The following is a 27,413-nucleotide window of genomic DNA, read 5'->3' as shown; positions in this document are numbered from 1 at the left end:
CAATTCTTGAAATACCACCCTGGAATAAAAAACCAAAAGGTTGACCAACAAAAAGAGATCTGAAGTTAAGCCCTGTAGCAAAATAAACATGCACGATAATAGGGTGCTCAATATTACATCACAGTGTAACTTGGATTATGCTGACACTAGATGAAGATGTTGGCCAGTTTTACAAATTTTTCTTCCTGGAAAAGATAATACATACGAAATGACAGGGTAAGATTTGAACTACTGTGACAAAATTTCAGAAATTAACACCCATGGGTCAGAATCAGTCTACATGCCTTTATATTGACAAACTTGGAGGTTATACACGAATATCTACTAAACAACAAAAGTTTGTTTTTTGGTTTTTTTCCCCAAGTCCAGTTCTGTGGTGCAGTATGCTACTGAAGTCTCAGTAGTGATACAAAGAGATTCCTTAAAGGCATATTTAAGTACATATAACATCTGCCCTCAATTGAAAGAGTTGGTAGCAAAAATTTGTTCCATATGCCATATGTAACATATGCCATAATGAGATACGGCTGTTTGAAAACTGAGAAAAGCAATGGCCAAGAGAGGCTAGCCCCACCCCCACTGCCACCAAAAGGGATAAAATAATACGAGTGTGTCAAGTAACTCTGAAATGACAGTCCTGGAACTAGACTATTATCACATGGAAAGGCCTGCACATAAAATAGTGGACAGTCAGTGGTTCAATTTGTATCATATTAACACTACTTAACTTTTTAGCTCCTGAAACACAGCCCATGTAGGTATTACAATTTTTTTTCCAGTGGAATTTGCATTAACTAAGAGGCTAGCGTGGTAATGAACATGGCACATTAGCTGACTTAATAGTGTCATCTAAGGCCAGGTGCGGTGGCTCATGCCTGTAATCCCAGCTCTTTGGGAGGACGAGGTGGGCGGATCACCTGAGGTTAGTTCGAGACCAGCCTGACCAACATGGAGAAACATTGTCTCTACTAAAAATACAAAATTAGCCAGGCGTAGTGGTGCATGCCTGTAATCCCAGCTACTCGGGAGGCTGAGGCAGGAGAATTGCTTGAATCCAGGAGGTGGAGGTTGTGGTGACCAAGATCATGCCATTGCACAACAGCTTGGGCAACAAGAGCAAAACTCCATTTCCATAAAAGAAAAAAAAAATAGTGTCATCTAATATGCTTCTATTTAAACTAACCAAGTACATAATAGCCCTTTAATATTTTAGACAAAAAATACATTAACCAGAGTAAATATGAGAGATTATTTCAGTTTGACTAAACTTGTAAACTAATTGTCCAGTCATTCAATGAAAGTTAATTAAATGCATGATACTACACCAAAATCACCTGGCTAGAGATATATGAAGACCCTATCTTCAGGGATATAGTCCACGACTTTAGATTGCTTTCCTTTTTTTTTTTTTGGGACACGGTCTCACTCTGTCGCCCAGGCTGTAGTGTGATCTAAGCTCACTACAGCCTCCACCTCCTGAGCTCAAGCTATCCTCCTGCCTCAGCCTCCCGAGAAGCTGGGACTATAGGCACATGCCACCATGCGCAGCTAATATTTTTGTATTCTTTTGGAGAAACGGGGTTTCACCATGTTGCCTGGGCTGGTCTCCAATGCCAGGGCTCAAGCAATCTGCCTGCCACGGCCTCCTAAAGTGGTGGGGTTACAGGCATGTGCCAGTCCCCGTGGCCAATTTTGTTTTCTTTGGCTTTCACACATACTAAAAATTACTTGTGAAAGTGTAGCTTAGCCAAAGCACCTACTCTCTAATGTCTGCGAATAGCTCTACAGTCCCCCGTTCCTTTTTTGTAACAATCTCTCACTGTTCAATAAATAGGGTAGTGCATATGTTTCAAAATGCACTACCCTATTTATAGTATTTTCAAAATTACAAACACATAGAAGGAAAACCCCTAACCGAAAGCAAATTCCTAGATGACTGAGAGTGACAAAGCTAGCAGTTTTAATTATCTGTAATTCTGAACATCAAGAAGAGTAAGCTGAATTAGGCTTGACAGATGACAAATTAAGTTTTTTCCATGACCAAAAGATACCTCTCAGAAGATTACATAACACACTGTCATACAATTGAAGAATGGGAGACTACAATGTAATCTATGACTTAATAAAGTCTAAGGTTGTTTTCACTTACCCGAGGAGTTAGCAGTCAACATTCTGAGAAATGGTACGTGGCTTTAGGGGCTAAATATATTTTATTTCTTACAGGCAACCTTCAAACGAGAATAAATTCAGAGACTCCTTCAGAATTTACACATATTTTCTGAGACACAGTCTCACTGCCACCAAGGCTAGAGTGCGGTGGAGAGATCAAAGCTCACTGCAGCCTCAACCTTCCAGGCTCAAGCAATCTGCCACCTCAGCCTCCTGAGTAGTTGGGATTACAAGTGTGGGCCACCATCACGCCATATATATATATATTTTTTTTTTTTTTTTTGAGATGGAGTTTCGCTCTTGTTGCCCAGGCTGGAGTGCAATGGTGCGATCTTGGCTCACCCCAACCTCCGTCTCCTGGGTTCACGCCATTCTCCTGCCTCAGCCTCCCAAATAGCTGAGATTATAGGCATGCACCACCACACCCGGCTAATTTTTTTTGAATTTTTGGTAGAGATGGGTTTTCACCATGTGGCCAGGCTGGTCTTAAACTCCTGACCTCAAGTGATCTACCTTCCTTGGCCTCCCGAAGTGCTAGGATTACAGGCATGAGCCACCGTGCCCGGCCTTCTACAAAAGATTTTTAAGTTGGCCAGACATGTGCCTGTAGTACCAGCTACTGGGAGGCTGAGGTGGGTGAATGACTTGAGCCCGGAGGTCAGGGCTGCAGTGAGCCATGACCATGCCACCTCACTCCAACCTGGGTGACAAAGCAAGACTCTGTCTCAAAAAAAAAAAAAAAAATTGAATATAATAAAAATGCATTGGTTCATACTGAAAAATAAGATAAAAATTAATAATAAAATAGGCCAGGTGAAAGAGTGAGACTCGGCCGGGCACAGTGGCTCATGCCTATAATCCCAGCACTTTGGGAGGCCAAGGGGGGTGGATCACCTGAGGAGAGGAGTTTGAGACCAGCCTGACCAACATGGAGAAACCCCATCTCTATTAAAAATACAAAATTAGCTGGGCGTGGTGGTGTGCACCTGTAATCCCAGCTACTAGGTAGGCTGAGGCAGGAGAATGACTTGAATCTGGGAGGCAGAGGTTCCAGTGAGCTGAGATTGCACCACTGCACTCCAGCCTGGGCAACAAGAGTGAAACTCTATCTGAAAAAAAAAAAAAGAAGGAAGGAGTGAGAGTCTGTCTCAAAAAAAGAAGAGAGAGAAAGGAAGAAGGGCATCACTTGGGCCTGGAGACTGAGGCAAGAGTATGCACTGGGGAAATGTATGCAGTCGTATACTGCTGCAGCAAGTAGAAGGTGAAGATACATGAAGGCAAACAAGACAGAAGTGGGTTTTGCAAAAATCTTAAAGGTGCTGTATTCCCTGCTAATGAATCTAGGCTTCATCTAATCATTCGAAGGCCCTGAAAGTTTTGCTCTATTTCTTTTATTTTGAGTGAAATATATCACATAAACAGAACACTACATGTAGTTAGATAGGAGAATCATGTTTTTCAGAAGGAAAACTTGAACTACCCTAAGGGGAGCTTGTTATTCAGCTTCTTGATTTCCCTGGTGGCTAGAATGCTCATGATTGGATTTCCAGTGCATAGCCTAGGAGAAGTGCAATACTTGTTGATAGTAAAGATAGCACTGAAGTTATCCTGATGAAGAAATAAAGGCCTCACTATAGCAGTGGCCAAGAAAATGGAGAGGTGGTAGCGCTCAGAACTTGTAGAACGAGAATTTGGATGGATGAGCAAAGGAGGCGAGGATACTGAATATTCTATTTTGGGTAATCATTTGTTATGGCACTGAACCAAACATGTAATGCAAGAGAAAGAGCAGGTTTGAGAAAGAATAGAACAAATGTGTTCATATCCATTAGAGATACAGTGTTTTTTACAATGATGTCATTTGGCAATGCTACAAACCAGTAACTTACAAGGGAGGTCTCTCTACTAGAGATATTGCTAAATGTTACTTTGTAAACCATCAGTAACTGGCCACATTTTATCTATTCCCACATGTGTGACGTGACTTGATTGAGTAAAAGATTATACATTTCAGTAAGGTAGTTATTATTTTTTTTCAGACAGGGTCTTGCTATGTCACCCAGGCTGGAGTACAGTGGCGCGATCATAGCTCACTGCAACCTCAGCTTCACAGGTTCACGCAATCTTCCCACCTCAGCATCCCAAGTAGCTGGGACCACAGGCATGAGCCACCACGCCCGGCAAATTTTTTCTTTTTTTTAAATTTTGGGGCTGGGCATGGTGACTCATGCCTACAATCCCAGCACCCCAAGTTAGACCAGAAATTGGCAATTAGCAACACTATTCAAAGCAAAAGCATCCCCTTTGTCCCCCATGTGTATCCGTCACTCAGCATCAAATAAGATCTTTTTCCATTTTGCTCCTAAAAATGTCTGAATGGGTGGCTTTGTCCAATCCCAGCTAAATGTAAAAATTCTTATCAGGACTCGTTAAAAACTTCAAAATCTGTCCTTGCCATGGTTGGGGCTTTAAAAAAAGAATTAAAATATTATAAAGAATCAAAAATTAGCCACGCGCAGTAATCGCAGCACTTTGTGAGGCCGAGGCAGGCAGATCACCTGAGTCAGGAGTTCATGACCAGGCTGGCCAACGTGGTGAAACCTCGTCTCTACTAAAAATACAAAAATTAGCCGGGCATGGTGGCAGGTGCCTGTAATTCCAGCTACTCGGCAGGCTGAGGCAGGAGAATTGCTTGAACCCGGGAGGTGGAGGTTGCAGTGAGCTGAGATCACGCTACTGCACTCCAGCCTGGGTGACAGAGCGAGACTTTGTCTCAAAAATAAATAAATAAAATAAAATAAAATAAAATTTTGGTGTAGAGGTGTATGTCGCTATGTTGCCCAGTTTATTTATCTCAAAGTCTTGGGCTCAAGCAATCCTCTTGCCAGCCACCGCGCCCAGCATACCTTGGCCTCTCTCAAAGTGCTGGGATTACAGGCTCAGTAAGATTTTTAACAACAAAGTATTTTAGAAACACTTTAAATGCCCATCAATACATGATTTATTAAATGTCTGATTTCTCATTTGCAGTGGCTCAGACAAATAAAAAATCAGTGTTATTTATTTATTTATTGAGACAGGGTCAGGCTCTGTCACTGAAGCTGGTATGCAATGGTGCCATCATAGCTAACTGCAGCCTTGAACTCTTGGGCTCAAGCTATCCTCCCACCTCAGCCTCTCATGTAACTGGGAATACAGGTGCATGCCAACAAACCCAGCTATGTTTTTTTGTTTCTTGTTTTTTGAGACAGTGTCTTGCTCTGTCGCCCATGCTGGAGTGCAATTATGCGATCTTGGCTCACTGCAACGCCCGCCTCCAGGTTCAAGCGATTCTCCTGCCTTAGCCTCCGGAGTAGCTGGGATTAACAGGTGGGCACCACCATGCTCTGCTATTTTTTGTATTTTTAGTAGAGACAGGGTTTCACCATGTTGGCCAGGCTGGTCTCAAACTCCTGACCTCAGGTGATCTGCCTGCCTTGGCCTCCCAAAGTTCTGGGATTCTAGGAGTGAGCCAATGCACCCGGCCCAGCTACGATTTTGTTTGTTTGTTTTTTGTTTTTTGATGAGGTCTTGCTATGTTGCTTATGTTGGTCTCAAACTCCCGGCCTCAAGTAATCCTCTCCCCTCAGCCTCTCGAAGTGCCACAAGCAGCCAAAATCAGCATTTTTAAACTGATAATTTAAGTCAAGAATGAAATAGAAGGCCAGGCACGGTGGCTCACGCCTGTAATCCCAGCACTTTGGGAGGCCAACTCAGGCAGATCATCTGAGGTCAGGAGATGGAGACCAGCCTGGCAAACATGGCAAAACCCTGTCTCTATTAAAAATACAAAAATTAAGGCTGGGCACGGTGGCTCACACCTGTAATCCCAGCACTTTGGGAGGCCAAGGCGGGTGGATCATGAGGTCAGGAGATCGGGACCATCCTGGCTAACACGGTGAAACCCTGTCTCTACTAAAAATACAAAAAAAATTAGCCGGGCGCGGTGGCGGGCGCCTGTAGTCACAGCTACTCAGGAGGCTGAGGCAGGAGAATGGCGTGAACCCAGGAGGCGGAGCTTGCAGTGAGCCGAGATCGCGCCACTGCACTCCAGCCTGAGCAACAGAGTGAGACTCTCTCAAAAAAAAAATACAAAAATTAGCCAGGTATGGTGGTGGGTGCCTGGGTGCCTGTAATCCCAGCTATGCGGGAGGTTGAAGCAAGAGAGAATCACTTGAACTTGGGAGGGAGAAGTTGCTTGAACTTGGGAGCCGAGATCATGCCACTGTACTTCAGCCTGGGTGACAGAGTGAGACTCTGTCTCAGAAAAAAAAATGAAAAACAAAAAAAGAAATAGAAACAGTTTCCTGAATTTTAAGTTCACAGTACTTTTTATTCTTATTTTTTTTGTTGTTGAGACAGGGTCTCATTGCTGTCAACCAGGCTGGAATGCAGTGGCACCATCACTGTTCACTGCAGCCTTGACTTCCCAGGATCAGGCGATCCTCTCACTGCAGCCTCCCAAGTAGTTGGGACTACAGGAGCGTGCCATCACACCCAGTTAGTTTTGTATCTTTAGTAGAGATGAGGTCTTGCTATGTTGCCCAGGCTGATTTCGACCTCCTAGGCTCAAGCAGTCCACCTGCCTGAGCCCTCCCAAAGTGCTGAGATTACAGACATGAGCCACCATGCCTGGCCTAAACCTCACAATACTTTTTTTTTTTTTTGAGACAGGGTCTCTCTGTTGCCCTTGCTAGAGTGCAGTGGCGCAACCTCCACTCGCTGCAACTTCTGCTTCCCAGGTTCAAGTGATTCTTGTGCCTTAGCCTCCAAAGTAGCTCGGACTACAGGCATGCGCCACCACTCCTGGCTAATTTTTGTATTGTTAGTAGAGATGGGGTTTTGCCAGGTTGGCCAGGCTGGTCTCGAACTCCTCAAGTGATCTGTCCACCTCAGCCTCCCAAAGTTCTGAGATTACAGGTGTGAGCCACCATGACCAGCCTCACAACACTTTTATTTATTCATTTATTTATTTATTTAATTTTTTTTTTTTTTTTTTGAGATGGAGTCTCACTCTGTCACCCAGGCTGGAGTGCAGTGGTACAATCTCGGCTCACTGCAAGCTCCGCCTCCCAGGTTCACGCCATTCTCCTGCCTCAGCCTCCCCAGCAGCTGGGACTGCAGGCGCATGCTGTCACGCCCGGCTAATTTTTGTATTTTTAGTAGAGATGGGGTTTCACCGTGTTAGCCAGGATGGTCTCGATCTCCTGACCTTGTGATCGGCCCGCCTCGGCCTCCCAAAGTACTGGGATTACAGGTGTGAGCCACCGCGCCCGGCCTATTTATTTATTTATTTATTTATTTATTTATTTGAGATGGAGTTTCACTCTTGTTGTCCAGGCTGTAGTGCAGTGGCACGATGACGTCTCACTGAAACCTCTGCCTCCCGGGTTCAAGCGATTCTACTGCCTCAGCCTCCTGAGTAGCTGGGACTACCAGTGTGCACCACTATGCCCGGCTAATTTTGTATTTTTAGTAGAGATGGGGTTTCACCCCATGTTGGTCTCGAACTCCTGACCTCAAGTGATCCGCCACCTTGGCCTCCCAAAGCCCTGGGATTACAGGTGTAAATCACCATGCCCAACCACAATACTTTATTTATTTATTTATTTATTTATTTATTTATTTTTGAGACAGAGTTTCGCTCTTGTGGCCTAGGCTGGAATGCAATGGCGCAATCTTGGCTCACTGTAACCTCTACCTCCTGGGTTCAAGTGATTTTCCTGCCTCAGCCTCCAGAGTAGCTGGGATTACAGGCACCCGCCACCACGCCCAGCTAATTTTTGTGTTTTTAGTAGAGATGGGGTTTCACCACGTCAGCCAGGCTCGTCCCAAACTCCTGACCTCAGGTGATCTGCCCGCCTCGGCCTTTCAAAGTGTTGGGATTACAGGCGTAAGCCACCACACCAGGCCTACAATACTTCTAAGTCCATCTATTCTATCATACCTGCATTCATAGTAGATGTAATAAACATAACTTTAATGCATGATCTAAAAATCACAAAACATCATATTTGACAGGTGTTTCAAAAGGCCGAAAAAGCAATACTGGGTTTTAACCAAGCTCCCTAAAAGTTTTTAAATAAATTCTAAATCAACAGATCCTTTAACTACCTTAGGTTCATAAACTATAATAAGAACTAATGTTTGTGTATCACTTTGGAGTTTACAAGCCATTTTCCTTTAATCCCAACAACCCTATGAGGTTGGTAGAGCAGGTAGAAATCACTCACCAAAAGTTGAGACAAAAGCTGTATTATTGCTATGTCTCCAAAACAAAGTTTCAAGATTAGGGATGCAACTGTGTTCTTTCAAAAGGAAAGATGTTTAATTCCTCTGGTTTTTCAGGCTGCTATGGAGTTAATGAATTTGTTCCACTCTTAATTTTTAAATCTGTGACTGCCAAAAAAGACATGCAACTAGCCAAAAGAGGCATAGGGGAAAACTCTGCAAAACCACATTTCATACAATTTCTCTACGTTTCCATCAAATCCTGTAATGAGAAAAAAACTGTATGTTCTAGTTTTCTGGGACAAATTCTAAAAATAAGCTAGCTAAGGCATCACTGCACAAGACATACTTCAGGTAGGTCCAGGAATTCTTTTATGGATAACTTAAAGTAACATTGTACCAAAGTAAAAATATGTAATAGTGAAGCAATTCACTATTACATAGAGACACTAGAGACACTAGAAGTGTCTCTGCATATAGATCACTATACCAAGTGTCAGCTGTCTCCCAGCCCCTTGACTGTTTGCTTACCTCCAGAGGCACAACAACAGATGGTTTCTTTTTCAGCTCCTCACATTTTCTTTTCTTACAGATCTGATGGCTGTTCTTTCTGTTCTTGCAGTAAGTACATTCACCACAGTTGGTCTTCTGCTGGCAGGGTTCACAGACCCCACATCGCTTTCTTTTCTTCTTTTCCAAAGTCGGTAGCAAAGTGGTATAGGAAGAAGAGGAGGTACTGACCATTGGCACTGGCATAGTCACCACTGTGGTGTTGACAACATGAACTGTGCTGGTTACACTGACGTGGGAGCTCCCTCTGTCTGATTTGCTAGGACCAGCCTGAGAGAGTTGGGCTACACCCAGTGAAGCATGGAAGAGTCCTCTCTCAGGGGCTAATGGGAACCCCTGAGTGTTAGCTGGCAGGAAGCTTATATGAACCTGCTTCTCATTTTCTACATTGCTTATAGCCATTACTGGAGGTAATGAATTTTTCTCTGAGTTTGATGATGATTGAGGAGTGTGTCCTGAGCCCAAAGGCAAAATCTGTATAGCACCCTGGACTGCAAGTCCATATGAGACAGTGCTTTGGGGCTCAGGCCATTTGGAAGGAGCATTAAAGGTAGCAATTGGATTTGGAGGAACAGGAAGGAAGACAGGCAAGTCTGGGACAACACTCCCACTCATACCAAGAGTTTCTTGTTGGTCTAAAATAGTACCAAAGACCTCTCCTTGGACTGGAATAGCACCAGGAATCTCTGGTAGATCTGGGGTCTCACCCAGGGCCTCACCATGAACTGGGTCAGCACCAGGAAGTTCCCATTGATGTGGGATAGCACCAAAGGCCTGTCCTAGGAAAGAGGTGGTATCAGAAACTTCCTGTTGATTTGCAGTAGCTTCGAAGGCCTCTTGATGATCTGGTTTAGCACCAAGGGTCGCTTGTTTTGAGCCTGCCAAGAGGAATTTTATTACAGAGGTAGGAGACGTAGACCCACCAAGAGCCAAGCAGTTTCTAAGGTTCAAGTCAGGTATAACCTTATTAAGACTGGAGGTGGGGTAGCAATCATGTTCACTTTTAATGGGATCCAGGTAAGAATCAGATAACTTAAGAGATTCTACTCGTGAACCCAACTCTTCTAACTGAATGCTGGGGTTTCCTTGAGAGGTAACTTTGGGGGTTGCTCTTTGGGGAAAAGGAGCACACACTGTGTCCTGAGCAAACATTTTTGGGGAACCACTGGTATCATTCAATGTCTCTTCAGAGAATAGTCCTTCACCACAGCGTGTCCCTTCCAGTGGCCCAGGAAGGATCTCAGCTGCAGGGCCACTGTGGGTAGGGATATTGATCTTGGAATCCTCAACTCTTTGGGACCAAAACTGAGTTGTCTCTTGGCTCTTACCTTTAAGTAAAGAGGGATTTTGTACACCAATTAGAGTCTCTATATCAGGAAGGACTTGGGTGTCTTGCATTGGAACCGAATCATTTTCTGAGTGCTTTACTCCCAAATCAGGGAGTATCTTATAATCACAATCATGTTGCTTTTCTGAACCCTTAGAAAGTGGAACCTTTTTGGATTTGGCTATGACCAGTGGGGGTTGGGAGAGTCGCCTGCTAAGAGAGGTGCTTCGTAGCGCCATTGTAAACCCATTGCAGGTTAAGGACTCTGGGTTCTGAAAAAGAACCTCAGTCCTATCCAAATTCATGCGTGCTGCTCCAGCTCTTGTCAGAAGGCTTCTGACTGGCATGGGTGGTTTAGGTTCTGTTTTTTTCTTAACATCTCTTTCTTGAATTAATTGCTTTAATTTTCCAGGGCTTAAAGTCTTGACTGATGCCACATTTTTGTTGGCTCCCTTGGTTGTCTTTCGTAGTTGGCTGTTTTTCTTTTTTTTGTTTACATCTTCCTTCCTGACTAATCTGGAAGGCCTTGCATGGCGGGATCGAGACATAGCTACAGAGTAGGAAAAAATGAAAGGGCACAGGAAACAGAGTCATTGGTCCTTTGGAAAGTCTCACTTCTGAGGAGAATCTGGATGCACTGCTCTTCAGCTCAGTCACACAAGGTTTTGGTCTGAAATAACAACAGAATACACTGAAGTGAGTCTTTTTCCTATGCATTCCCCTATTTGAAATAGAATATTCACTACTAATTGTTTTATTTTATTTTTTTGAGACAGGGTCTCATTCTGTTGCCCAGGCTGGAGTGCAGAGGCATGATCACTGCTCAGCACAGCCTGGACCTACCCAGGCTCAAGCAATCTTCCCACTTCAGCCCCCCAAGTAGCTAGGACTGCAGGCTCACACCATCACACCTGGCTAATTTTTGTATTTTTTGTAGAGACATGTTTTTGCCATGTTGCCCTGGCTGGTCTCTAACTGGGCTCAAGCCATCCACCCACCTTGGCCTCCCCTAGTGCTGGGATTACAGGTGTGAACCAGCGTGCCCGGCCAGTTAAAAGTAAGGACCAGGAGCAGTGTTTCATGCCTGTGATCCCAGCATTTTAGGAGACTGAGGCAGGAAGATGACTTGAGGCCAGGAGTTCAAGACCAGCTTGGGCTACATAGGCAGACTTCAACTCATAAAAACAGTGGCCAGGCACGGTGGCTCATGCCTGTAATCCCAGCACTTTGGGAGGCCAAGGCAGGTGGATCATGAGGTCAGGAGTTTGAGACCAGCCTGGCCAACATGGTGAAACCCCATCTCTACTAAAAATACAAAAATTGCCGGGCGCAGTGGCTCACGCCTGTAATCCTAGCACTTTGGGAGGCTGAGGTGGTCAGGAGTTTCAGACTAGCCTGGCCAAAAAAAAAAAAAAAAAAAAAAAATTAGCTGAGTGTGGTGGTGCACACCTATAATCTCAACTACTCAGGAGGCTGAAGCAGGAGAATCACTTGAACCCAGGAGGCAGAGGTTGCGGTGAGCCGAGATTGCGCCATTGCACTCCAGCCTGGGTGACAGAGTGAGACTCCATCTCAAAAAATAAAATGAAATAAAATAAAATAACAGGGCTGGGCGTGGTGGCTCATGCCTGTAATCCCAGCACTTTGGGAGGCCGAGGTGGGTGGGTCACCTGAGATCAGAAGTTCGAGACCAGCCTGGCCAACGTGTCAAAACCCTGTCTCTACGAAAATACAAAAATTAGCCAGACGTGGTGGCAGGCGCCTGTAATCCCAGCTACTCAGGAGGCTAAGGCAGGAGAATCTCTTGAACCCAGGAGACGGAGGTTGCAGTGAGCCGAGATTGCACCATTGCACTCCAGCCTGGGTGACACAGTGAGACTCCATCTCAGAAAAATAATAATAAAATAAAATAAATAAAATAAAATAACAAAAATAGAAAATGACAAAAATTTAAAAATAATTAGGCCAGGCGCGGTGGTTCACACCTGTAATCCCAGCACTTTGGAAGGCTGAGGCAGGCAGATCAGGATGTCAGGAGATCGAGACCATCCTGCCTAACACGGTGAAACCCCGTCTTTACTAAAAATACAAAAAAAAATTAGCTGGGCGTGGCGGCGGGTGCCCGTAGTCCCAGCTACTCAGGAGGCTGAGGCAGGAGAATGGCGTGAACCCGGGAGGCGGAGCTTGAAGTGAGCCAAGATCACGCCACTGCACTCCAGCCTGGGTGACAGAGGAAGACTCCGTCTCAAAAAAAAAAATTAAAAATAATTAAAATCATGGAACTGAGAATTGTTTACTGCAAAAGAAAAATATAATCAACACAGAAAGTACTAAAGTATCCCAAGTGAATTAATGCAGGGACAGAAAACCAAATATCTGATGTTCTCACTTATCAGGTACTCATGGACATAAAGATGGCCATAATAGACACTGGAGACTACTAGAGAAGGAGGGAGGGATGGAGACAAGGGTTGAAAAACTATCCGGTACTGGCTGGGCGTGGTGGCTAATGCCTGTAATCCCAGCACTTTGGGAGGCCGAGGCAGGTGGATCACCTGAGGTCAGGAGTTTGAGACCAGCCTGGCCAACATGGTGAAACCCCGTCTCTACCAAAAATACAAAAATTAGCCGGGCATGGTGGCAGGTGCCTGTAATCCCAGCTACTCCGGAGGCTGAGGCAGGAGAATCACTTGAACCAGGGAGGCAGAGGTTGCAGTGAGCTAAGATCGCACCATGGCACTCCAGCCTAGGTGACAGAGCAAGACTCCATCTCAAAAAAAAGAAAAAAAAAGAAAAACTTTTGGGTACTATGTTCACTACCTGGGTGACAGGACCAATTGCACCCCAAACCACAGTACCACACAATATTCCCATGTAACAAACCTGCACATGTACCCCCTGAACCTAAAAGAGTTGAAATTATTTTAAAAAGGAAAAAATACTAAAGTATCCTTTAAACCTTAGATTCACTATAAAGCTTCTTTAATTGCTACAACAAATGATTTAAGTTGATGAAGTTCCTCAAATAAGGTAAGCATGGGGTTTTCTCTACATTAGAAACCACATCCCTTGTAGTTTCATGCATTTTTAATTAATTTATTTATTATTATTATTTTTTTGAAACAGGTCTCCCTGTTGCCCAGGCTGCAGTGCACATGATCATACCTCACTGTAACCTTGAACTCCTGGCCCCAAGCAATCCTCCCCGCCTCCCAAAGTGCGGAGATTACGGGTGTGAACCAGCATGCCTAGCCATTATATGTGTTTTAAAGCTTAAATCCCAATCTTTACAAATTTGGATACTTTAAAAATTATCTCTTTCCTGAGCATATCCCTATACTGGGAGAAGTATCATCTGTTTGACAGTAAAGCTGGTTAAACCAGAGGAAGAAGAGGCTCATATAAGGTAAGAAACTGGCCAGGCGTGGTGATTCACGCCTGTAATCCCAGCACTTTGGGAGGCCGAGGTGGGCGGATCACGAGGTCAGGAGATCGAGACCATCCTGGCTAACACGGTGAAACCCCATCTCTACTAAAAATACAAAAAATATTAGCCGGGCCTGGTGGCGGGCACCTGTAGTCCCAACTACTTGGGAAGCTGAGGCAGGAGAATGGCGTGAACCCGGGAGGCAGAGCTTGCAGTGAGCCGAGATTGCACCACTGCACTCCAGCCTGTGGGTGACAGAGCTAGACTCCATCTCAAAAAAAAAAAAAAAAAAAAGAAACTCTCCTGCCTGGAGATCCAACAGTATTCCTACCACATTCCAATTAACAATCCACAAATTTTGAGCTTTTCACATGCACACCAAAACAGCATAAAATCTCAGGAGACAGTATTGACAAATTAGTTTACAAATAAGACTCACAGGTCCAATACATCTGTTGAGTACCTGCTATGTCTAAGGAAGGCATTGTGGTGGACACTGCCCAAACCCAGAAATGTCCCTCTTTTCTTTCTCCTGACTCAATCCAAAGACTGCTGGTTCTAAAATCCCTTCTACAAGATCCCACAAGTCTTTTTCTTTTTCTTTTTTTTTTGAGACAGGGTCTCACTCTGTCACCTGGACTGGAGTGCAGTAGTGCTAACTCAGCTCACTACAGCCTCAACCTCCTGGGTTCAAGCAATCCTCCCACCTCAGCTGCCCGAATAGCTGGGACCACAGGCATGTGCCACCACGCCAGTCTAAATATTTAATTTTTGTGGAGATGGAGTCTCGCCACTTGACTCTGGGTTTTGACCCGGGTCTTTTCAGATTGCCTACCCAGACCCAAAATAAGATGAAGCTCTAAGCAAAAGCAAAGCTCACTATAGTAGGATATCAACAGTCTCTCTCAAGATCACAGAATCGGCCTGGCACTGTGGCTCACACCTGTAATCCCAGCACTTTGGGAGGCTGAGGTGCACAGATCACCTGAGGTGGACAGATCACCTGAGGTCAGGAGTTCGAGACCAGCCTGGCCAACATGGTGAAACCCTGTCTCTACTAAAAATACAAAAAGTAGCTGGGCGTGGTGGTGGGCGCCTGTAATCCCAGCTACTCGGGAGGCTGAGGCATGAGAATCGCTTGAACCAGAGAGGTGGAGGTTGCAGGGAGCCAAGATCGCACCATTGCACTCCAGCCTGGGTGACAAGAGTGAAATGCCATCTCAAAAAAAAAAAAAAAGACTGGGCGCGGTGGCTCACACCTGTAATCCCAAAGGCTGGGCGCAGTGCAGTGGCTCACGCCTGTAATCCCAGTACTTTGGGAGGCCAAGGTGGGTGGATCACCTGAGGTTGGGAGTTCGAGAGCAGCTTGACCAACATGGAGAAATTCTGTCTCTACTAAAAATACAAAATTAGTCAGGCATGGTGGTGCATGCCTGTAATCCCACCTACTCAGGAGGCTGAGGCAGGAGAATCGCTTGAACCTGGGAGACGGAAGTTGCGGTGAGCCAAGATCGCGCCATTGCACTCCAGCCTCCGTCTCATGGTGTAGGAACTCCGTCTCATGGTGTAGGAAAATGGTTGTTGGTAACCATTTGTTCTCATTGTGAGAACCATGTGTTCTCACGAATGGTCTCAAATGACAACTAGTCTTAATTTTCTGTTGTCACGGTCTTGATTCTATGATTTTTTTTTTTTAATTTTTAAGATGGAGTTTCACTCTTATTGCCCAGGCTGGAGTTCAATGGCACGATCTTGGCATGTTGAGCAGGCTGGTCTCCAATTCCTGACCTCAGGTGATCTACCCGCCTCAGCCTCCCAATGTCTGAGAAAAATTAAAAATAGATTAAAAAAAAATAAACCTGGCCAAGCACAGTGGCTCATGCCTGTAATCCCAGCACTATTGGAGGCGGAGACGGGTGGATCACCTGAGGTCGGGAGTTCGAGACCAGCGTGACCAACATGGAGAAATCCCGTCTCTACTAAAAATACAAAATTAGCCGGGCGTGGTGGTATATGCCTGTAATCCCAGCTACTTGGGAGGCTGAGGCAGGAGAATCACTTGAACCCTCCCGGGTTCAATCTGTTTAAAAATTACTGATCTGACCTAGGTAATCCTAGGACCCACTGTTTAGTTTCATGTCTAGAGATGATCTCACACCAAAAAGTCCTGGGTTTGAATCTGTGATCGCCAGCTCTGTGTCCTTCAGAGAACTACTTAACTGAGTCCATGTTCCTTCATCTAAAATGAGGTAGTTTTGAGGTTTCAATGGGCTCCCACAGGAAAAAACTAGTGGCACTGGTTTCATCTTGTGGTATCTGTGGTTTGAGTGTCAGGGGACATGGGTAGCAGAGTAAAAAGATGGACATTGGAAGTAGGCTGACCTGGGTTCAGTTTTCAGTTCATAAATATTAGTAGATTGTGACAAGTTTCTTGGTATCTTTATACCTATGTTTCTTCATGTTTAATACAAAAGTAAACCTAATAGTATTGACCTCATTGGGTTATCATGAGAATAAAACGAAATAATATGTGTAAAGGCTTAGCACAGGGCTGGCGCATGATAGGTGTTTCATAAATAGGAGCTAAAAAAAAAAAAGCCTGTTTGCAACTCTAAAATCCAAAAAAAAAAAAAAAAAGAGAGAGAAAATAAGTGGTAGTTATCATTATTATGGAACCAGTTTAACCCAGAGTTTGCTATATTCTCCAGAACAAGATCTCCTTTTGGTTCTGTTCCCACCTTACACACTACGTAGGTTATACACACAAGAATTCCCAGAGCACACTACATTTAGTCAATGTAATGTGTCTTTAAGACTTTTAAAATAGACATTAGTGATAACATCAAATACACAAAAAATAACATTTTGATAAATCTGTACTAAATACAAACACTAGGCCAGAGAATACTTCACTTGAATTCTTGGCATCTAAGCTTACTGCTTTCCCCTTCTTCCAAAAAAAAAAAAGTTTTGGCTTGCAGTAATTCAGTCTTTGGCTGTGAGAAACTGAAAGATATTTTCTCCAAAGACCACTGCTTTTTGTACAAGATTTTCAGAAAACAAGACATTCCAATTCCAATTTCCAAAAAGTCAACAAATACCTTCATCAGGATGCATTTTCATTACAAAAAGCAATTCATTTTAATCTCTTGAAATTCAACGATATCATTAAAAGCATGCTTTCTCTCTTGTATCAAGATTATACTGCTAAAAAATTATTAGGAGTATATAATCTAGTCATTGCAAATCAGCCACAAAAATTAAAATTCATATATGTAGGCAAGTAATCTGGGTATGCCAGAGGGTGTCATGGGATCTGCTTTGAAAGTGGTTTACAAATTGATTTCTGTCTCTCCTATATTCTTTCATATTTTTAAATTGAAGTGCTTTAGAAATTCAGACTTGTAATTAAGATAATCTTTATCATTCAAACCCTATCTCCTAAAAAACAGCCTGTCAAGGAAATAGAAAAGGTATGAACAACATGGATTGCGAAGATGTGGCCTCTTTAAATGGTAACAGCCTTTTTATGAGATCATGAAAGAGGCCAATGACCCCTGAAAAACCCAACTGCAGGGGAGAAAACCACTGGGTGCCACCCAGCCAAAGAAACAGAGACAACCAGAAACAAAATAAGGACTCCCACAAGACCCTGATTTTTATCACTCATGGCTCCACTATTGAAACATAAACTTCTTTTGTGACAAACTAAGTTGTCCCAAGAGCCGAACTCACGGAGTAGGGGCAGTAAGCTTATCCTGAAATTTGTGGAGGCAGGGGGAAGAGAATGTAGTCCACTCCATTAAATAGGTCCACATTTAAATATGGAATTACCTCAAAGACCTCCAGAAATTAATTTCTTTTTTGTAAACATTATTAAATGCTCTGCTTCCATTTTTAGTGCTTCTGTCATAGATTATTCAATTCATACAAAAATGTGTGTGTGTCTGTGTGCATATATATATATATATATATATATTTTTTTTTTTTTTTTTTTAAACAGGGTCTTGCTCTGTCGCTCAGGTATATCAAGGCTCACTGTAGCCTTGACCTCCTGGGCTTAAGTGATCCTCCCACCTCAGCTTCCCAAGTAGCTGGCACTACAGGCACGTGCCACCACACCAGGCTAATTTTTTCTTTCTTTTGTAAAGACAGGGTAGTCTCACTATGCTGCCCAGGCCACTCTCAAACTCCTAGCTTCAAGTCATCTGCCCTCCTGAGCCTCTTAAAGTGCTAGGACTACAGGTGTGGGCCACCATGTCCAGAAAAAATGTGTATTTTCAAATAAATACTCAGATCCTACCACTCAGATGAACTAAAATATTTCCAGCAGTCAAATCTCTCCCGTGTACACTCTTCCCTAATTCTACTTCCATTTTTCATTTCTGATAAAAACTGATATTTCAATGTTTCTCAATATCAGGTTTGTTTTGTTTTTTTGAGACAGGTCTTGCTCTGTTGCCCAGGCTGGAGTGCAGTGCTGTGATCATCGCTAACTATAGCCTTAAACTCCTAGACTCAAGTGATCCTCCCATCTCAGCCACCCCAGTAGCGGGAATTACAAGCACAGGCCACCATGCCTGGCTAAGTTCTTTTTATTTTTTGTAGAGATGAGGATCAAGGGTGATCTCACTATGTTGCCCAGACTGGTCTTGAACTCCTAGCCTCAAGTGATCCTCCTGCCTCAGCCTCCCAAAACACTGGGATTACAGGCATGAGAAAGTTACTTTTATTCTAACCTGGAATGTCTTCAAGAGTCAGTGAAAGTGCTGCAGAGATAGCTACATGATAACATGATATGAGAAGAAAATAAGACTGGAGATCCTGTTATTAAGCATATATCACTGGCCAAGAAGGGAATCATGTGCAATTAATGGACACCATCCTGTGAGTTCTTACTGTCATGGAAGGGAAAAACAAAAAACCATTTCTGGGATGTAAAACATTACTCAATCAACAGATCTTTTCACCAGAGAGCACCAAGACGCCCTAAACAACAACAGAATAATTTTTGGCCAGGCGTGGTGGCTCACACCTATAATCCCAGCACTTTGGGAAGCTGAGGCAGGTGGATCACTTGAGGTCAGGAGTTCGAAACCAGCCTGGCCAACATGGTGAATCCCCATCTCTACCAAAAATACAAAAATTAGCCGGGCATGGTAGCGCATGCCCGTAATCCTAGCTACTGGGGAAGCTGAGGAAGGAGAATCACTTGAACCCAGGAGATGAAGGTTGCAGTGAGCGGAGATCACACCACTACACTCCAGCCTGGGCAACAGAGTGAGACTCTGAAAAAAAAAAAAAAGAAAACAATAGAACATTTTCCCCCCTAAAATGTCTTTATGACAAGGGAACTACAGAGTATGCAATCCAAAATTATAGGCTAGGAGATAATAACCCAACTAAATTTTAAAAATAATTACCTTGCTTAGAGAATGAAAAGCTGGCTTCTTAAAGTGTAAGGGTTTTCTGCAAAGAACTGGCTGGTGCGGTGGTTCTTGCTTGTAATCTAAGCATTTTGGGAGGCCGAGGCAGGCAGATCACCTCAGGTCAGGAGTTTGAGACCAGCCTGGCCAACATAGTAAAACCCCATCTCTACTAAAAATACAAAAATTAGCCAGGTGTGGTGGCACACGCCTGTAATCCCAGCTACTTGGGAGGCTGAGGCAGGAGAACTGCTTGAACCCCGGAGGCAGAGGTTGTAGTAAGCCAAGATCATGCCACTGCACTCTAGCCTGGGAGACAGAGCGAGACTCCGTCTCAAAAAACAAACAAAAAAGCCAGTATTGACAGCAACATGTCAGAAAGATCCTCTTCCCAACTATATCCGTCCTTTTTCTGGATTCCCCCAAAATCCTCTGGGCAAAAATGCTTAACTGATGTAACAATCCAGCCTGCATGTTAAATTAAAGTCATATTTCAATTCTTCCCACTACCAGCAGTGGCCAAAAACGTGGTATTTGCATACATAGAGCTAGTTGCAAGAGACTGATTTCATAGTCCCTCCATTCAGCTCTACAGAACTTAAAGGCTCTTGCACTTGGCAGAGAAAAACAAGATTTAAAACATTTTTTTAAAAAGGCAGCACCTGGCTCAGTTTCCTCCAGCAACTAATTTCTACCTCGAAAGGAAGAGCAGGCAGGCAACTGCTTGCTGTTCCTAGATAGTTTTCTACCACAGGAAGTGTGAGAGCCCTCGGCACATGTAAAAGCTGTTCAGGGAAACTCACTAGAATGCCAGCACATTTAGTCAATGGCTCCTTCCATATGTAAAACACCCCTCTGCCCTGCAGAGAGGAAGGGGGAAAAAAGGGGGAAAAAGGGCCAAGAAAAGGGAAGGGAGACGTTAGAATGGACATAGAACTGTCCTTCCGAAGACAAGAAAGACATAACACACAACAGGAGGAAGTAGAAGAAAAAGCAAGAGAAGGAAGAAAATGCCCAAAAAGAAAACAAAAAAGGCCAAAAACGAAAGAAGGGGAAGAAATTTATAGTAAAAAACTGAGGAAGGGCAAAAATTACTTATAGTAAAAACTGAGGAAGGGGTTCGACATCTATAGTAATAAAGCTAGAACATAAAAAGGCAACTGGGATCAAAAGGCCGAAAACTAAAAGACCAAGGGGATAGGGGAAATCAAGTGTGCAGGAAAGATACGGACGCTCAGAAGGTGGGGGAGGGGAGACAAATCAGATGGGAGAAGGAAGAGAAACAAAGGGCAGGGACAGTGGAGACCCAACCCTCCCACTCATCCATTCTGGGAGACCAGCCCGGAGAGCGATAGTTAACTCTTATTAAAATGGAAAGTGGCAGTCCCAGAGTTGTAAGCCTGGACTCCTCATCTTTGCAAAGAGAAAAGGACACTGTCTGCCATTTCCCGTATATCTTGATTCTGAAATTTAATTGAAACCACAACTTAGCTTTAAAGACACACTGACAAACTAATTAAAATCCCTTAATTGGGGAAAAGGGGGACCCTTATGATCAATACCGATAAAATCGGAAACACACCAAAAGCCACCTAAGTCTTTTGATTCTTGGTTTGATTCACCTAAGTCTTTCGATTATTAACTCACACCAATCTCCTTATTTCCGTACCTATCTACGCGTACCCCTGCCCCTGGTTTAATTGTAGTCGTAAATTCCTAGTGTGCTCCAAATAACTGTTGCCCTTACTGGTTAAGAAGCGCCTTTTCCATATTTTTCGTATTCTGAGGCCTAATTAAACCATTGCTTTTATTTTACTTTATATTGGGGGTGGGGACGCCGAGCACACTCAGGTCCAGGGGAGACCTGGGGCTGCTGCTATACAGCGCCGCTCTTCCAGTGGCGCGCGCGGCTCACCCGGCCGGCCCAGGGCTGTGTACCTAATCCTGTTCTCGCTCCAAGGTCTTGCAGCACTTTTCAAACATTTCTTCAAAAACCAGTCATTACTAGGACTTATTGTGCAGCTCGTTTAGTGCCCAGGAGTGGAACCGGGACGGAGGGGAAGAGGCACCCTAAGAGACGTATGCAGAAAGGTTGGTTAATTTGGGAGAGGGACGAGTTGGGGGCGCGGGAAAGACTCCGAGGCTGAAGCTTTAAGTGTTCTTTTGGAAACACTTTAGTTTTTAGTGGATCAGAAATGCCCAGCGTGGGTTTCTCGTTCACGTGGAAAGATTACCAGCGTCGGCCAGTCCCTTCCAGACCACTTCTTGTAGAATATATATATATATATATTCAAGAGCCTGGGGCGAGCGAGGGGGGACCGGAGCGCGGGAGAGGGAGGGAGGGAAGCACAGAGAGAGAGGAGAGCATTTTTTCTCTGGGGGCGGTAGGTTGTGCGGCCGCCTCCTCGCCCGAGGGCGAGGACCAGGCCCCTCACGTGCTGCACGAGCAGCCCCAGCACCCAGCTCCGCGCACCTCCCACCCTCGGGGCCCGCTCCGGGATCCCGCCAGACGGGGACTGATGGGATCGCAAGGCCAGCGCGTTCAGCGACCCAGTGGTGCTCATAAATGAGTTTCTTAAATGCCATTTTGACAGAACACACTCTACTCCCTATTCCCTTCTTCCCTGATCCTTACAACTCCCAGCCAACTCCTAGCAAGACTGCACCACTGCCTCCACTCCAAACGTTTCATCCCTGGAGCTGCCGTCCCAAAACTCTCGGGGAGACAGGCGCCAAAGCGTTTCCCTACCAACCTGTCTCTCATATATATTTGGGGGGAGGGAGAAAACTTGTTTAGGGGGTACGCTTGAGCACGGGACAGCCCGGACTCCCCACTCACAACTTGCACAGACTCTAGCCTCTCCTCACCCCGAGGCGCCCCGACCTCCAACTCCCCAAAGCGGCCAGGGAACCAACCGCTGGCATATTCAGCCATCTCCCCCACGCCACACTTGCCCTCCCCCAGCCCCGCTTCCACCGCAGCCCGGGGTCAGAGCCCCAGGCGCCCCCGCTGCCCCCAACCCGGCGCTGTGGCGGGGCCTCCGGGGCGGGTGGCCGATACCTCCGGCCGGGGGCATTGTTTATCTCCGGCAACAAAAGCGCCCCGAGCGTCCCGGGGTGGGGGGTCGAGGCGGGGAACGAGCCCACCCCTGCGGCCGCGGGAGAGCCAAGGACGCAGAGCCCCGGCCACATCCAGCCCGCGCCGAGCGCCGCCTCCCGGACCCCCCTCGGGCCTCGGCGTCGGAGTCCTCGATCCCCGCACCCCTGCCCTCTGCCCCGGCCCCAACTCACCGCTGGCCGGGTCACACTCCCAGGGCAGCGCACGGCCCCCAGCTCCAAGCCTGCACCAGCCCTCGGGCAAACTTTCCAACTCGCGCCGGTCCCCACAACTTTGGAGCCCGGGGCCCCGGCGGGCGCGAGGGGCGCGGGCGGGTCGCGGAGGACGCCTACCGGCTCCCAGCACAGTCAAGGCCCGAGCCCCCGAGGTGAGGAGTCGGTTCCCAAAGGTCCACAGTGGAGAGGCAGGTAGGGCTGCATGACTTGGGCGAGGCAGAGGGGTGTCCCGGGGGGCAGACCCGGGAGTAGAGGGGCCAGCGGCTGCGCGCACAAAGCGGCGCCCGAGCAGACTGCGCGGCCACTCCCCGCCAGGTCAGCCCCCCGGAGCAGCAGTGTCTCCCCAGGACAGACCTCAGGGAGTGAAGCTGGGGCTCTGCCTTCGCTGGACCCTGCACAGTTGAGCGAGAGACAAAACGCGAGCTGGATTTACCCAAACTGGAGCTGGAATCCCTCCTCGACTCCCTCTCGACCCCCTCCCCCTCCCCCTCGTTCTCCACCTCTCTCAACTTCTCTGTCTCCGAAGACGTAGAGAGGTGTCAAGATTTTGTCATTAAATTTTTTCCCAGGGGAGCTCTAGAAAAAGTTTTTAGGATCTCTAAATTGCATGTTTATAAATGTATGAAGAAGGTGCCAGGTCAGAGATGACACCATTGAGCAATGTCTAGGTCGCCAGCAACGGAAAACCGCCCTCAACACCAAAGAGAGAAACCAGATGAGGGCTGTGTTCCCTGACTCTGGGCTGGATGTCTGCAAAGTTCATCATAATATTTCTGTTAGTTATTTGGCCCTGGACCTCAGTGGTGGTCGTATTCACTTTATGAATGAAGAAATGAAAGGGCAGGAAGAGCTAAGTTTTCCGAATTAGGAGGAATAACCAGTGGCATTACGCCAGAATTAAGACTGACTAGGGCATCTGAATTTTTCTCTAAATGTTTGATAGCTATTGCTTCTTCCAGCAGTCATGACACAGACAAGGGAATCCAGGATTTTAATGGGGTCACCGTGGTAAGGAAAATGCTGTTCATGGAAACTTCATTCCTTCCAGGTCAAACTTCAAGTGAAGAGAAAGGATTCAGTCCCTCATTGCATTTCACACCATTCTACCCCCATTCTGCACTTAGATTTTATTCTTATACACATAAGCATAACCGGGCTGTTCTGGGAAAGATTCCTAAACTTTTAACCTTCCTCACTGATTGATTCATACAAATGTATTCTTGCACTACAATGTAGGCATACAAGGACGAATAAAATTTGCCTCCTACACAGAAGGAACAGAGATTCCAGGCTGGCAGAGCAAACTGATGACTGCACTCGTGTTTTCAATGGCACAATCAAAGTACCTTGGCTGAATAAAATCAGAAATGTGGCATTTGAAATAAATTTTTTTTTGAGACGGAGTTTCGCTCTTGTTGCCCAGGCTGGAGTGCAATGGCATGATATCGGCTTACTGCAACCTCTGCTCCTGGGTTCAAGCAATTCTCCTGCCTCAGCCTCCTGAGTAGTTCGGCTTACAGGTGTGCGCCACCACACCCAGCTATGTTATTATTATTATTATTATTTTGGAAGAGATGGGGTTTCACCTTGTTGGTCAGGCTGGTCTCGAACTCCTGACCTCAGGTGATCTGCCTGCCTTGGCCTCCCAAAGTGCTGGGATTATACATGTGAGCCACCACACCAGGCCTGAAATAAATCTTATATGACCCGTTGATGGTATAGGGGTTAGCATAGCTGCCTTCCGTGAAATAAATCTTATGGACAAAAATTGACCCTTCTGAGTCAATGCTTCAAAAGGTTACTTGTTAAAATCTTGTTAGAAACATTCTACCTAGATAAAAAGAAAGGAATGCAGGGAGAGTTTGACTTATAAAACTTGATTTTCAAGGCTGGGCACACACCTGTAATCCTAACACTTTGAGAGGCTGGGGCAGGAGGACTGTTTGAGCCCAGGAGTTTCAGGTTGCAGTGAGCTTTGGTAAAGCCACTGCACTCCAGCCTGAGTGACAGGGCAAGACACTGTCTTAAAAAAAATCCTGACTTTCAGGTGGGCATAATAGTGCGCACCATCCCAGCTACTCGGGAGACTGAGGCAAGAGGATTGCTTGAGCCCAAGAGTTTGAGGCCATCCTGGGCAACCACAGCAAGACCCATCTCCCTGCCCCCAAAAAAAGGAAAAGGAAAAATCCAACATAATCTAATTTTCATGAAGAACAAAAGGAAAAGGACTATCATAAAATAGAAATATCCTGGCTTTTGTCAATTAACTGGATTAACTTTAAAATGTATTGAAATAGGAAAATCATACAACTACATAGAATGATGTCCATGGTAACACTCATTCCCCTTGAGTCCCTACTTAGTGCCAGACACAGTTCCAAACTTGCGGAAACAAAAGTGAGCAAAAGGAAACCTCCGTCCTTGTAGAGCTTGCATTCCATCATGTTGTAGGAGTCGGGGCACAGAAAATAAAGAAAATAAATGAGCAGAATATATAGTGTATCAGATAGTGATAGCACCGGGATAAAGTGGGGGGAAAAGGCAGGGAAGGGGATGGGAAATGCTGGGGAAGATTGCAATTAAAAAAAAACAATAGCCGGGCACAGTGGCTTACACCTGTAATCCCAGCACTTTGGGAGGCCAAGCCAGGCAGATCAAGGTCAAGAGATCAAGACCAAAATGACCAACATGTTGAAACCCAGTCTCTACTAAAAATACAAAAATTAGCTGGGAGTGGTGACGCGCACCTGCAGTCTCAGCTATTCGGGAGGCTGAGGCAGGAGAATCGCTTGAACCCGGGAGGCAGAGGTTGCAGTGAGCCGAGATGGCACCACTGCACTCCAGCCTACAGCCTGGTGACAGAGCAAGACTCCATCTCAAAAACACACACACACACACACACACACACACACACAATACACAGGGCTCAGTGGCTCATGCCTGTAATTTCATCACTTAGGGAGGCAGAGGGGGGAGGATCATTGAACCCAGGAGATCGAGACCAGCCTGGGCAACATAGTGAAATCTCTACTAAAAATATAAAAATTAGCCAGGCATGGTGGTGCATACCTGTTTTCCCAGCTACTCGGGAAGCTGAGATGGGAGAATCACCTGAGTCTGGGAGGCGGTTGCAGTGAGCCAAGATTGTATGACTTGCATGTCAGCCTGGAGGAAAGATCAAGACCCTGTCTCAAAACAAACAAACAAACAAAAAACCCAATGAGTGCTTCTAAAAGGATTCTAAGTGCATGTGTGCTTCTAAAATAATTGTGTGTGTGTGTGTGTTTTGTTTTTTGGGTTTTTTTTTTTTGAGATGGAGTCTTGCTCCGTCGCCCAGGCTGGAGTGCAGTGGCCCGATCTCGGCTCACTGCAACCTTCGCCTCCCAGGTTCAAACAATTCTGCTTTAGCCTCCTGAATAGCTGGGACTAAAGGCATGCACCACCACATGTGGCTAATTTGTGTTTTTTTGGCAGAGATGGGGTTTCACCTTGTTGGTCAGGCTGGTCTTGAACTCTTGACCTCAGGTGATCCACCTGCCTCGGCCTCCCAGAGAGCCAACGCGCCCGGCCTGTTTGTTTTTGAGAGGGAGTCTCACTCAGTTGCCCAGGCTGGAGTGCAGTAGTGCAATCTTGTCCCACTGCAACCTTCCTCCCAAGTTCAAGCAATTCTTGTATCTCAGCCTCCCAAGTAGCTGTGATTACAGGCATGAGCCACTGCCCCTGACCAGAATTGTAATTTTGAATTCAGCAATCAAGGAAGACCACATTGAGTAGACTGAAAAAAGTAAGGGAGGAAGCTGGAAGAAGATTGCAGGCTTAGGAAAAAGCAAGTGCAAAGGCTCTGAGGGCTGAATTGAGTCTGTGTCAATAAAATATTTTCATTATGTTTCACAATGGTGAAAAACTGGAAACCATCTAAATGTCCATCAAAAAAGGACAGGTCCCTCCCACTGGCCAAGTCTGGGACAATTTCGAGTTTGGGAAGGAGAGTTATCTTGAAGAAACAAATTGAGAGTCATCAGCATGTAGATGATATTAAAAACCACCTTGGCACCCAGCAACCTGATCGGGTTCATCTGTCAGGAAAGGGGCCAGATGTTTCCATAAAGTCTAAAAGGTTTAACAAGTCATGGGAAATTAAACAATAACATGAGGTGACTACTCAGGGAGAAGAAAATAAAGTGCAATTCTTTCCAGACCTCAATAACAAAGAATAAATGTTTAGGCAATTTTCCACTATCCTTATAACTAACTTACCCCATTTTCTTCCCCAAGTAACAGCAAGAATGTCTTTTTTCCAGTCACCTCTTTTAAAAAGAGGTATGAAAATTATGTCATAAGGGTATAGGAACTGCACTTATCTAACTCATCCAAACCTAACTCAAGTTCCCTCTACAGTTATTTCTCATTTTACTATTGCTCTATCTCTAAAACATCTTAGCTACTCTGCTTACCAAATTATCTTGGTTAGTGACCTGGCAGAGGTGGAAATTATATATACAATATAGCATAACCTCCTCAAACACACATATACACACAGAGAGTCTTTCCTAAAGAATATAAACTCTGCCAGGCATGGTGGCTCACGCCTGTAATCCCAGCACTTTCGGAGGCCAAGGCGGATCATGAGGTCAGGAGTTCAAGACAAGCCTGGCCAAGAAGGTGAAACCCTGTCTCTACTAAAAATACAAAAATTAGCCAGGTTGGCCGGGCACGGTGGCTCACGCCTGTAATCCCAGCACTTTGGGAGGCCCAGGTGGGCAGATCACGATGTCAGGAGATCGAGACCATCCTGGCTAACACGGTGAAACCCCGTCTCCACTAAAAATACAAAAAAAAAGTAGCCGGGCGTGGTGGCAGGCGCTTGTAGTCCCAGCTGCTCGGGAGGCTG

General features: G+C 45.4%; 1 protein-coding gene across 2 annotated transcripts in view; it reads right to left on the bottom strand.

The window, feature by feature from the left end:
- TET1 (tet methylcytosine dioxygenase 1) overlaps window positions 1-25,396 on the bottom strand; it is a 140,568-nt gene extending 115,172 nt beyond the window's left edge. For both annotated transcript variants that reach the window (XM_034930687.3, XM_003846041.5), the window contains exons 1-2: window positions 22,481-25,396; window positions 8,971-11,006 (exon numbers count right to left, since the gene is read on the bottom strand). In XM_034930687.3, the coding sequence (XP_034786578.1) occupies window positions 8,971-10,884 (1,914 nt within the window). In that variant the 5' untranslated portion in view covers window positions 10,885-11,006; window positions 22,481-25,396. The remainder of the gene's footprint in view (window positions 1-8,970; window positions 11,007-22,480) is intronic.
- Window positions 25,397-27,413: the final 2,017 nt, after the last annotated feature.

The sequence above is a fragment of the Pan paniscus genome, chromosome 8 (genome assembly GCF_029289425.2).
Source record: "Pan paniscus chromosome 8, NHGRI_mPanPan1-v2.0_pri, whole genome shotgun sequence".
Lineage (NCBI taxonomy): Eukaryota > Metazoa > Chordata > Mammalia > Primates > Hominidae > Pan > Pan paniscus.
This window is presented reverse-complemented; position numbering and strand designations above follow the sequence as displayed.